The sequence below is a fragment of the Prinia subflava genome, chromosome 9, assembly GCF_021018805.1.
Source record: "Prinia subflava isolate CZ2003 ecotype Zambia chromosome 9, Cam_Psub_1.2, whole genome shotgun sequence".
In the NCBI taxonomy this organism is placed as follows: domain Eukaryota; kingdom Metazoa; phylum Chordata; class Aves; order Passeriformes; family Cisticolidae; genus Prinia; species Prinia subflava.
In genome coordinates, this window is record NC_086255.1 from 29,167,233 (window position 1) to 29,179,250 (window position 12,018).

The window sequence follows — 12,018 nt, forward strand, 5'->3', positions numbered from 1 at the left end:
TAGCTCTGGATCAATATTCCTTAGGTTGTGTTGGTTTGGTTTCTTTTTTTTTTTAAAGCAATCTTTTAAATGTTATTGCAGCTATTTTCTGTAGCATCAGCCAGGGGTGGATAAATACAGACAAGCCTATCCACATCTAATGCACCTAATGACTGAGAGGAGTTTGGGGAGAGCTTGCTCATCTGGCATTTGGTGCTGAGGGAATGTGCAGAGCACAGGGCAGTTGTGTGAGGGGCTTGTCCATGACCAGTCCTGCGTGGAGAAAACGCTGATTCCAGAGGAAGTGGGTAGGAAGGGAAGGCTGTCCAAGAGCAGTGGCAGACAAAGGCAGGAGGTGGGACCTCTTTCCAGCGTCAGGCAGTGACTGCACTTTACTGTATCAACAGCAAAATGCTATTTCTCTGCTGTCAGACTTTCTCTGTAGGAGCCCCCAGGCTCTTCTCAAGCCCTTTTTGTTCTAGAAGGTGGGGGCATTGAGTTTTCCTAGGTTTTTGGAATCTCAGTGCCTTTTCTTCCCTGTACGTGGCACTCCTGTTTAGGTAAAGCCTGAAGTCTGTGCTCGCTGAACTGAGGGAAATCTGGTGGGGCTCAGCTCGAGGGGCACACAGGCTGCTTTGAACTGGAGTGTGCAGAGCATGAGACTCACTGGAGATTCACACGTGCTGGAAACAGGCATATCTACATTAGCAGGCTTTTTTTGGAAGTCTTAGGGCTGACCTAAAGCCCTGTGGAACAGTAAGAGTTGGTGAGATATTGCTGCATCTCAGATCTAACACCTGGAAAAAACAGTCCAGGATAGTGCCAGCAGCTGTCTGACTCTTCCCCTACACACTCAGGGTGCAGGAGGAGCACGTGGTGCTGGTAATCATCTCTGAGTTCCTGCAGTGACCATCTGAATAAAAAAGGGAATATTTCATCCTCCTCAGCACCAGGCAAACAGGGACCCTGAGTGAGGAAGCCAGCTTTCCTAGCTTCCCCTTGGGTAAAGGTGAGAGAGCTGGCTCTGCTTGCTGCTGTTCAGGGCAGGTACATTAAGGAATTTTTAGGTTCTTAATTCATCTTAGTTGCTCTGACTGTCTCAGGAGAGGCAGTTGTCTTTGCACTTGCTGCAAGGAGGGGTTTAGGGGGTTGACAGAGCCCCTAAAGCAGGTGTGATGAATACCAGCCCCCTAAGCAATTCCGTTCTTATAGGCCGTGTTGTTGCCAAAGGCACATGCTCTCATGCAAATTGGTTTTCTGAGAGTATGGAATTGCAGTAAGTATTTATAAAATGTTTGAAGCCTGGCCCCAGAAAGAGGTACCGAGATGCACCTGGCCAAGTTTTGTTTCACAGTTTTATCATGTTTTCAGCATTCATATTGGTTCTTTACTGATTAAATAATGTGGGAGAAGAGATGCACAACAAGGAAGGGTAAAGCTCCAGCCTGATAAAGGTGGATGCCACTGCCTGTTGTTCGTTGGGTTCAACAGAACTTACTTTTATGGCTTTCAGATGTGATCACATGAATAATAAAAAGGGCCTTCATTTTTTCAAAACATTTGTATTTCTGGATAGGTGGTTCCTGTGGGAAAGGTGCTTGTGGGTTTGGTTTGTTGGGTTTTTTTAATGACTTTAGATCCCTTTTGATTATGACTGTACAGCCAGAATAGGAGCTGGCTGTTCTTTGCTTGTTCCGTGGGTGCCCTTGAAGTGGAAAGGGAGTTTGGTACTTTGAAGAGTCCAGACATGCAAGAGTTACAGTTTCAAGAACTAAAAAAAAAATCCTCCACCCCTCCTGAAAATCTGTATGTATTTTTTAAAGGGTTACGTTAGCCTTGAGCATTTAAAATGATGAGACATATCCCAAAAAATCATGAGTGGCTTAAAAATAATTTTTTGGTTTCTTTTCCCTGCAGTCTAGTTTTTGAGCTTTCAAGATTTATGTTTTCAATCTTTCCTCTGCAACCATAAGAGCTAACTTTATTTTTAAATGAAAGCTGAGATTCTCTTGTAATCCCATAACTCTAGGAGATTTGGCAATGCTAAATACAATGTGAATTTAGAGTGACCATTCCAAGGTGAATCATTTAGAAATGTGTCCTCGGCATTAAAGCCAACTGGGGATATTTTTTTTTATGTCTTTCATTTTGTCTTTCTAAATAATCTGCAAATTGGCAGCAATAATAGGAAGCTTGGTAAAAACAGTAGAAGACAACTGCAGCCTAGTAAAATCAGGGGTTTTTGTTGTTGTTTTTTGTGGGCTGTTTGTTTGTTTGTTTGTGGGTTTTTTGTCCTGGTATGTTAAGATAGATTCTTACAGAATCTAGGTATTAAGGGCACTCTGCATTAAGATATCTCTGGAGAGGAAGGCTTTGGTTGTTTTTGTAGAAGCACCCTTTTCTACTCAGTCAAGCATTAAAATTGGCAGCAGTTCCTGGAGTAGCAAGAAAATCCTGGTTGTTGTCCTCATATAGTTACTGAAAACAGTAAGAGGATATGTAAAAGCTTTAACTCCAAGGAAAAGTATTTATAACTGTGACATTGTGTTTCCTTACAGTAATTTATGGACAAAATGTAGGAAAGGAGGAACACAAGCTATAAATAATATTTCTTATGTAAACATAATGGCAGTAGCAAATTCTTTTTTATTTAAAAATTAATATTGATGTTCATTAATATAAATTACCACATTTCAGATGACTCTGATGTCCTTGAAGCCAGATGTCACGGTCTGATTTACAGCTTCCTGGGGGGAGGAGGAGAGCCTGTTTTATCAATGTAGGCACCAAATTGCTTCAAATAGCTATTTTAGACTAGATTCTTTACTAATGTAATGTCAACAAAGTCGATTCACATCACAGATCAGAAACATGGGAAACTCTTTTAGAACATACCGACTTGGATTTTGGAATGCAGGAAGAAGAGCATAAAGCCTACCTTTGACTCACTGAACTTCTGTTTCTTTTAGGAATAGTGGTTTGAAAATTCCTGCCCAGGAATATACACACAGAATTTCCTTGTGCATCATTAGCAACTGGGGAACATCCTTGAGAGGCAGAATCTTAGCCCCTCATTGATCTTAATTCTACTTTTAATATTAATACAAATGTGTGTAGTGAGGGTGGGCAGGAGGAAGCTCTGCCACCTCAGTCACACCACAGAGATCAGATATCTGGATTAAGTTTTTGAGTGCTTCATAAAATCCTTTGGTGCTTTGGACCTCATGTGTTAAATTGCTGCACAAGAGGATGGCAGATGAATTTGTAGAGCTATCAGCAGCCTCCCAGGAAACTCCTGTGGGAACGCTCGTGGGCGATGCCTCCGTAAGCAGGTGGGGTGGATTTGTTGTGTTTGCATACACTGGTTAAAAGGGAGAGATTAAAAAGAGCAGGCTGGTTTGAGTTAGTGCATCTCTGTCCATTACGTATTCATTCAAATTCAACCACCTGAAATACAGGCATCTGACAAAGCATCTCTTGTAAATGCCTTTTATTCCAGCAGCTGAAATTCAGCACATTTGTAGGTGTGTGGCCGGCCATGCTTAGCATGAATAGCAAACTAATGTAAATCCTGTATTACAGAGTTTGTTTGATAGCAAATCTCACATTATATATGAGAAAAAGCTGTGCAGGCCTCTGGTAGCTTAAGGTCCCATGGCATACAAGTACAAACTACCCAGGTGATATGAATATAGAGAATAATGCACAAAGTCCCTTTTTGAAACTCATCTGCCATTCATATAAATCAAACCTACATCCATTGAAAGGCTTTGAAAGATGCTACAAGACGTTAGAAATGGTCCATGTTGAAAGTGGAATCTTTTTGCCTATCCTTATAAATAATTATTTTCCTGTGTTTGCTAAGATTAGCTTAATTTATGTTAAGACTCTGGAAAGGCATACAGAATTCCAGGTAATATGAAGCTGAGGAGATGGTTTTAAAATATTTCTGTGATACAATGCCTTCTATCCAAGAGGCAAATGCATCACCCCCTCAGTCTTTCTTTTTGTTTATGAAATAAGTAAACATAAACTCTGAATTCTCCTTTTCAGCAAGTAAGTTAGTAAAGCCAAACTGACCTTGACCTTAGCTTTGCTAATTTCCAAACTCTGATATTTATTCCTGGAGTAGATTGTTCCCCTTCATACCACATACATAAATACTGCAAACCTTTCCAATGCCTTGAATTAAAGTGTAAGTAAATAGCTGTGTTTAATCTACATAATATTTTGAGAGCAGATATTCTGTTCTATGACTATTAAGATATACCCAGCAGCCATTTCTGTAATACTAAAACCTCTTATATATATTATTAAAAGTAACGCTATCAGCCAGGGCTTGTTGTATGCCACAGAAACTTTAAATAATAAAATACAGCATGGATAAAATCTGCAATAATAGTAACTTAAGCAAAATTAATTTAAGTAACAGATAACATCTGAGGCAAAATGTAATGGTATATCGGTAAGTTACGCCAAGCTAATTTTATAATAACTACCACATCTGTGGAACTCATCCATTAGAATGCTTTACCAATCTTCTTTCCTGCCATTATTGTGTTTTAGAAATTTCCCTGTGTACTATTTCACTGTCTTTTCTCTGCCTACGTTTGTAAAAAGGCAATTTGCTACCTCTCAACAACCAGAAAAGTGTGAGTTTATGTACAGAACAACACGGCGCTTTTATACAATCCTGTCTGTACGCACACTTGCAGCAGAAAGAATTGCAGAGCAGGATTGTGGTGCGGGCTGTGCTCTGAGAGCAGTGTCAGGTCTCAGCCGGGCTGGTGCCGCTGGGCTGGGGAGGTGCTGCTGGCCCATCAGTCCCACCTTGTCGAGAATTCTGCTCCTAATTGTCCCTTCAGTCTCTCTCAGGGCAGCTGACACTGATATGGCAGCTACATTTGTGCAACTGCCTCACAGCGTCTTCATGTTTGAATTCCCTGCACCCGCTGGACCGCAGTGTGCAGGAAAATATTGCCAATTAATTTCTAAGGCATTATCATCTTGCCAAACTGTTCCTCACATTTCGATAGCTATTTTGATTCAAGAGGACATTTTGAGTAATACGTCTTTGTCATAGTGAATAATGCTCACATAATGACAAATCTTCAGGAATTAAAAAAAGGAGAGTGAACTTTTTAATGTAGGTCAGTGGAAGTAATTCACCATAAATTTACTCAGACTTCAGAAACTAGCAACATTTTTTTAAAGCCTCTGTGACTGTATAAAACTTACTGTGTCTCCTTCTCTGTTTTTAAATAGCTTTTACTACAGAGCCATTGGTGCTAATAAACATGAGCTTTTGTTCAAAGGAAACACAAAGACTTAATTGTATTTTTTAAAGGAAAGTATTGCATCAGAAGGATTCCTTTAAATACGTTTGTTGGCTTCGGGCTCTCACCACAATTCATTCGTTCTAATTTTCCCCTGGACTTGTTAAGGACACAATGTATAGAAAGGAGCAATGCAGAATGGCATTTTTAGGTCACTATATTTTGGCTGTAAACTGTAGTCCTGCTCATAAACTTGTTATTGCTAAACAAAATGCTTCATATTCTACATTGAAGTTTCACAGTCTTTAAAAAAACTTTTGGCTGAATGTTGGGACTATTATGGCTCATTAAAGAGACTAGTTCTGCTGTAATTTAGTTATTTCTTAATGATCCACGGGTTATTATTAGACATGGAACAGATGAGTAAAGAATGGCTCTCTGTAAAAAGACTCAGTGAAGTAAAAATATTATTCAGAAAAACAGGACCTCTGAAAATCTTATCCATGCAACAAAAATGTATTTGATTGCCTTGGAATTGATTCTATAAACCAATTTTTTGGACATAATTTTGGTGGTTTTTTTTTTTTAATTTAGACTGGAGAGAATAAATGGAATATTAATTTAATCTAAATAAAAAATATCTTTTGAGTGAATAGGTAACTAACTAAGCAAGAATATTATTTTAAGGAAGCAGAAAGTAATTTTGAATTCTCATGCACTTCGGTTAATATTTTTAATAAGAAAATATACGGTAGTAAATCAGAGAAAATGGAAGTAGTTGCTAGATTTAGAAAGCTCTACCTCTTAAAAATAGAATTTTAAAACAATGTGTCTTATTTTTGAAAGAAACACAGTTTGGGTCAGCTTTTTCATATTAATACAAACCCCAAACTTTCTGACTATTTCTTTTGTAAGTATGTAGGCTTTTTTTTTTTTTGATTACAAGTGATAGAGGAAAATGCTTCTATAACTCTGTTCTTCTCCTCAGTTATAATCTGCAAATCTTTCTGTCAGCCTTTTAGGTTCTTCTAAAGATGGGCTAATACTGTATACCTACTTCACTTAGCTCACACATAACAGGGAACCTTGGAGGTAGTGAGAGATTCCAAACAGAAGTTCTGAAAAGCTTTTAGGACTACAAAAGAGATCTCTATTGTAATGAAGTGCCTAGGTCTAACTTTTTATTTTCAGTTGTTGCTATCACTTCTGCAGATGTATAGAAGCTTTGATATTTTCAGTATGTTAACTGTAGCAAGTAACTAAATGACCCAAAAATCAAGCTAGCTACAACTTCAAAAGTATGAGGAAATTAATTTATGGGAGCTGCAATTACCCTGATGTGAATTAATGTCGTTTACTTACACCATCCAAGCAAAATCCTGTTTGTAATCGCTGACTCAGAACTGGAACATCTGCCTGGTGTTCTCGAAGGGCACTTCCCCTGTAGAGGCCCCAAACACGGCATTGCAGTGCTGTGCCCTGCTCCTCGCCTGGTCACAAATGCCTTTTCCCCCTGTTTGGCACATATGTTCTCTGTCATGCATGTTTTTAAAGTAGGACACAAAACCTGGTCCCTTTAGAGGACACAGGCTGCTCTCTGCATCGCTCCTGAGAGCTTGAGCATGGACTTGGTGCTTCATCCAGCTACTCCAAGGGGAAAAAGCCATGTCCTTGTCAGAGCATCCCTGCAGCTGCAGGTCACACACCAGCAGAACACCAGTTCCCACGAGGTTCCCATGGTCACAGCAAAGCAGCAAAACTTGGACCATTAGCAACTCTTAAATTATAGTTACATATTAAAATATTTTCCTTAGGGCCTTATTTGGTTTAGTGTCACTGCAGCTTCACTCCAGCTGACTCCGTTGATACTCCCCTGCAATTCCAAACAGCAACAATGTCCCTGCTCAGAAGTGACAAATTTGCACTGGGAAGACAGAATGTTACCTAAGCACTGTGTTTTCTAAAGGTAATTATCCACATGAGTAAGAAGCTGTAGTATTACAAAATTATGAAAATCATCTGTTCTCTCCACGCATCATAAAGAAGGCCCCTTGAGATGCAACTAGAAATTAAAGCTGATCTATAATCATTTTCAGAATGTTTTCCAGTTCTGAGCACCTGGATAGTAACAGAAAAGGTATTGTTTTTTGTTGTTTGCCAGCCATTTCAATTCCATTAAAAAAAACCTGCAAGAAACCTCTGAGCAATAATTAAATATAAATTACTTTCTTATTTATTCTTTTTTTTTTTTCTATTTAATACTACCAGAACAAGATTGATTTTGACCAACCTGCAGTTTCCCCCTCAGCTTCAGCAACAGAATCTCAGGTATAGTTTTGTTCCTTTTAGTTGATTTTTTGGGGATGGGGGGTTTAAGCTATATTTCTATGAATTTCCATTGGACTCCAGTCACTGATGACTTTTATTCTGTAGAACATAGCATGCATGCTGTTCCAAGATTGAATGAAGTGACTTTTAAAGCCTTAATCAGTCAGCAGAGGACATTTATTCGAGTGAGCCCCTCGGGGCCTGGCGCTGTGGGAGGTGGTGTCCGCCTGGCCTGGGCAGTGTGGGGCAGCCACCATGGGCTCTCCAAGGCAGCCCTTCCCAAAAGCAGCTCTGTGTTGTTGCTTTGTGTTGGTTCTCACAGAGGGCAGGAGGATGTTCTAACTCAGAGTTTGCTGTGCCTGGTTGCTCCTAGGGGTCTGAGCAGGGGGATTACCTGCAACAGTCCTGTCCAGAGGCAGCGCCTGCCGAGCTGGGTGCCGTAGCCGGAGTCACTGCTGAAGATGAGAAGCCTGCAGTGTGTGAAACCCCAGATGAAATCATTGGCAACCTTGAGGTACTATTACTAGAAAGCTATTCACTAATTCTGTCTATGGTTAATTAGCTAGCTCAGTCTTAATGAATATAAACTGTGTTTGTGCTAAAGCTGGCAAAAAGCACATCCATATGCTGTAAAAATGTGAATTAGCCTCTATAAATAACTCCTAGTTTAGTCAGCTTACATATGATAAGATAAAAAATACTCAGTAATATGACAACATGTATCTTCAGCCTTACTATGTGTCAAAAACACAGGCCAAATCCTGCTCTCAGTGATGTCAGTGATAAAATTCCTTCTTAGGGGTTCAGGACCAGCTGCTGTGCTGGAGAATATGCAACGTGTGCCTACTATAAATTGTTAGATTTATGTCACACGTCCTTCAATTTGGGTAAGAAATGACTCACTTAGGCCAATTTTAGCCTTTGTCTGGAAGGTGTGTGACTACACAAGAGCTGCCCTAGTGAAACAGATCAGCTGTCAGTACGTGCTCTGCAGACTCTGAGGGGTCCAGGATTTCTTTCTGTGAGGTTCCTGGAAGGGAAGGAAACTCCTGTCACTGGAATTAACAGGAACTGATTGAAAGCCAACCTGCTAGAACAGATTTGCACCAAGGAATTGCTGGAATTTGGTCTTACTGGCAACAACCAGGCGGCATTAGGCACTTTGAACTTCAGATACAATACATTAGATGTCATTAACTAAGCAGCAGTTTAATAAACACCTAATATTATCTGAAAATACTGTGGTATTGATAAATTGCTTTTCTTGGACTATGCATCAGTGGGGAATATGAATTAGAATTACTATATGAATTATTATATGAATTAGAATTGATTAGATCATTAGATCTACCCATTTGAGTTCATATTCCATTTCAATATGTCTTTAGAAATAGGAGGCAATCTCTGGCCTGTGTTATCTTTCTCCTGTCCCTACCAGTAGAAAAGAGTAAATAGCTGTTTTTCACTTGACCTTGATGCCATTAACATCAGTTATGAGTTTTTTTCTTTACAAGACTACACAGACAAGGAAAATTCGTTTTCTTCTTTTTGCAACTCCAGTTGTATACAAAGAACATAATTTCCCCTCAGGTTTTAATTCTTTCACCAATGTATCATTTTCATCTGTTTTCTCAGTTTCTTGACCTCCAAAGTAATCTTATAATCAGGTTTTTACCTGATTCATGATCAAACTCATTTGATCATTCATTTTTCTGGCATGTGAAATATGGTTTCACAATCTTCATTATTTCTTAACATGTGCCTTAACAAGGCAGCTGTTGCTCTGAGTCTAGAAAATAACTTTTACTCTGCTATCAGAGTGCTGACCCTCTAGCAGTCTCAGCAGCAGCCACAGGGAAGTGCAGCAGACGATTTTCAGTGGAGATAGGACCAGAGACAGGAGTATGTAAAAACTGGAGAAGAAACTGGAGAAGAAAAGGCATCTGGAGTGGCTGGGAATTGATCAGCTAGAGGATCACTGTTCCAGCAACCAAGTACACACATCCCATAAAGGGATGAGGACATACTTGTTGGTACTGGGTTTGAATATGGTGAAGGCCATTCCAAAGATACAAAGTTGAGAGAGAAATTACAGCCTTTTGGTTCTAATCTGAGCCACTGAGAACTCTGAAAACATTTCAGCTGTGGTTACCCGTTGATATACTGCAGAATAGCACCAAGCCACAAAGTTCCTAAAATGTCAAGTCACTGCAAGTGCTTCTGGTAAAAATCCATTTGCTTTATCCAAATTACCTTAATTCCATTAACAGTGTAACACTGAGTTTTGGAACAGTTTATGTAGACTCTAAAAGACCTGTGATCCTGTCCCTGTTGTTTGAACAAAACTTTATGACTCTTAGAAATACTGTCATTGTAATCCTTCCATTTCTCTTGTATTTTTGCAGTAATCAATGCTCATACTGAAAAAATAGACATAAATTACCCGTAAAACACCAGTGTTTGTGGCCCTTTTTCCAGTGATCCCACATTTCCAACTGCCATACAGTCAGAGATTGCTATGCATTATCACTGCCAAAGGTTTCATTAGAATACATCACAACCCCTGTACCTTCCACACAAATGTTACATTGCAAATTAAACACGCAATGTCTACAGCAGTTTGGATTTCCAGAATGAGATACATATTCATAATTGTGTTTGTAATTAAGATAGACAAGCAGCATCGCAGAAATACATTTTTTTATTGTTCAGTTTCAGTAATGCTTTTTAATTCCAGCACTGTTTCAATAAAACACATTACACTAGAGAACAAACATCTGCAGCAAAGGAAAACAGTGGCAACAACCAGGTCCCAGAGCAATTTTTCTGATTTGGTGTCTATTGGTAAAGGCTGTCTGAGAGCACAGGAAAATGAGCCTCTCTCCCAAGACAGGGTTACGTGAGGAGTGGCTGTCCCAGCTCACTTCCTGCTCGTGGCAGCCATGCCATCCCCTGGAACTGTGCACAGCAATGTGATAAGGTGTTATCACACAGGGACACGCCGGAACCCTGCTCTGTCTGCAAAACAGGAAGGTGTGGAGGATAACGTCTGCCGTGCTGCACTACACTGGGTCAAAACCACAATGGGCAGCCCAAGATAGCTCCATCATAACCACTTCTTTCTTCTGATTTTCTTTACAGGCAGACCTAGAGGAAAAGCTGGAAGTGCAGGAAGAAGCTTAGACCTGGAGAACAGAAAAATTGACTAAGCAGCCAGATAAGAAAGGTGATGCTGGGTTTTGCAGGAGTTGGGCAATCAGGGATGGCATGCACAGAGACTGGCTGGCTACCTGAACTAAATTGTTTCTGTATAGAAGAAAATAGTTCTGTTAACATTTACCTGGAAGTATTTCATCCTAGTCCCTCAAATTGACAGTGTTCTGCCAGTGTTTTTGTTTACTTTAGACTTAAGTTGAAGATTATAAACAGAAGGACACATAATTAAACATGTTGAAGTTCCGGGTTTTTTCTAAATGCAAGTTCTAACTTAAAAAAAAAAAGCTGCAGTTTCATCCTCCCGGTTGTGAAATACTTAACAGTTTCTGCTTTACACCCATGGTTTTTTTCAGGAAATGTTGCTACAAGGAAAATACATAGAGAGAAAACATCATTTTGAGGCACTGCATATATAATAAGGCGGGAATTTAATTAACATGTAGTTACACACCTTGCACTGTAGCTATTCATTAATAAGATTTGTGTTATTCTGTTTTAATTTGCTTCCTAAGCTTTAAAACAAATTTAATAGCTTACACTTCTTTCTTTCCACCATATTAAAATTGCATAACTGAAGAGTTTGCACTTCAGTATTCCCAAGAAGAGTTCCTTTAGATTTCAGTGGAATTTTTTCTGGAATGCACGTATCCTTTCATCTGAGACTGTTTCCATATTTTGTCAGACATTATAGAAATGTTCCATGCTCAAAAGGAATCCAACCAAATAAATAACCTCAGAAGAACCGGTTGAACATCTATGTTTCAAACTTGCAGCCTGTGTTTATTGTGTCACAGAACTCTGTGCCCTACAATGCGTGTGAAATACAAGTCATGCTTTGAAGCACAAAGGTTGGGTTGGATTACATGCTTAGTAGAATACATGAGAAATAAAATTTTATTGCATTTTCGTATTTATTTACCACTAAGTAAAAAGTTAGATTTTGTTTAATTTAATCCTCATTTTGATAGTGGTAAATGAAAGAAATTTGCAAGCCTGACTCAGCCAGTCAAAAGAAGAAAACAGCTTGTAGCAGTTCTCCTAACAGGTCTGATGTGATGCTGCCTGACTTTGAGGGGCTGCTCCTGGGGGCGCAGGGCTGAGCGTGCAGGACATTCCCTGTGCTCAGCAGGAAGTGCTCCCACAGCTAAAGACAGCAGCCAGGAGCTGTGCCTGGCCACCAGCAGCCTGCCTGTGCTCTGCACAGTGCGTGTCCAGTGTG

General features: G+C 39.6%; 1 protein-coding gene across 5 annotated transcripts in view; it reads left to right on the plus strand.

The window, feature by feature from the left end:
- The window catches only part of CABCOCO1 (ciliary associated calcium binding coiled-coil 1), a 50,343-nt gene extending 38,787 nt beyond the window's left edge, over positions 1–11,556 (plus strand). For all 5 annotated transcript variants that reach the window (XM_063406106.1, XM_063406105.1, XM_063406107.1 and 2 more), the window contains 3 exons: positions 7,524–7,583; positions 7,957–8,097; positions 10,725–11,556. In XM_063406106.1, the coding sequence (XP_063262176.1) occupies positions 7,524–7,583; positions 7,957–8,097; positions 10,725–10,766 (243 nt within the window). In that variant the 3' untranslated portion in view covers positions 10,767–11,556. The remainder of the gene's footprint in view (positions 1–7,523; positions 7,584–7,956; positions 8,098–10,724) is intronic.
- The last annotated feature ends 462 nt before the right edge of the window (positions 11,557–12,018 follow it).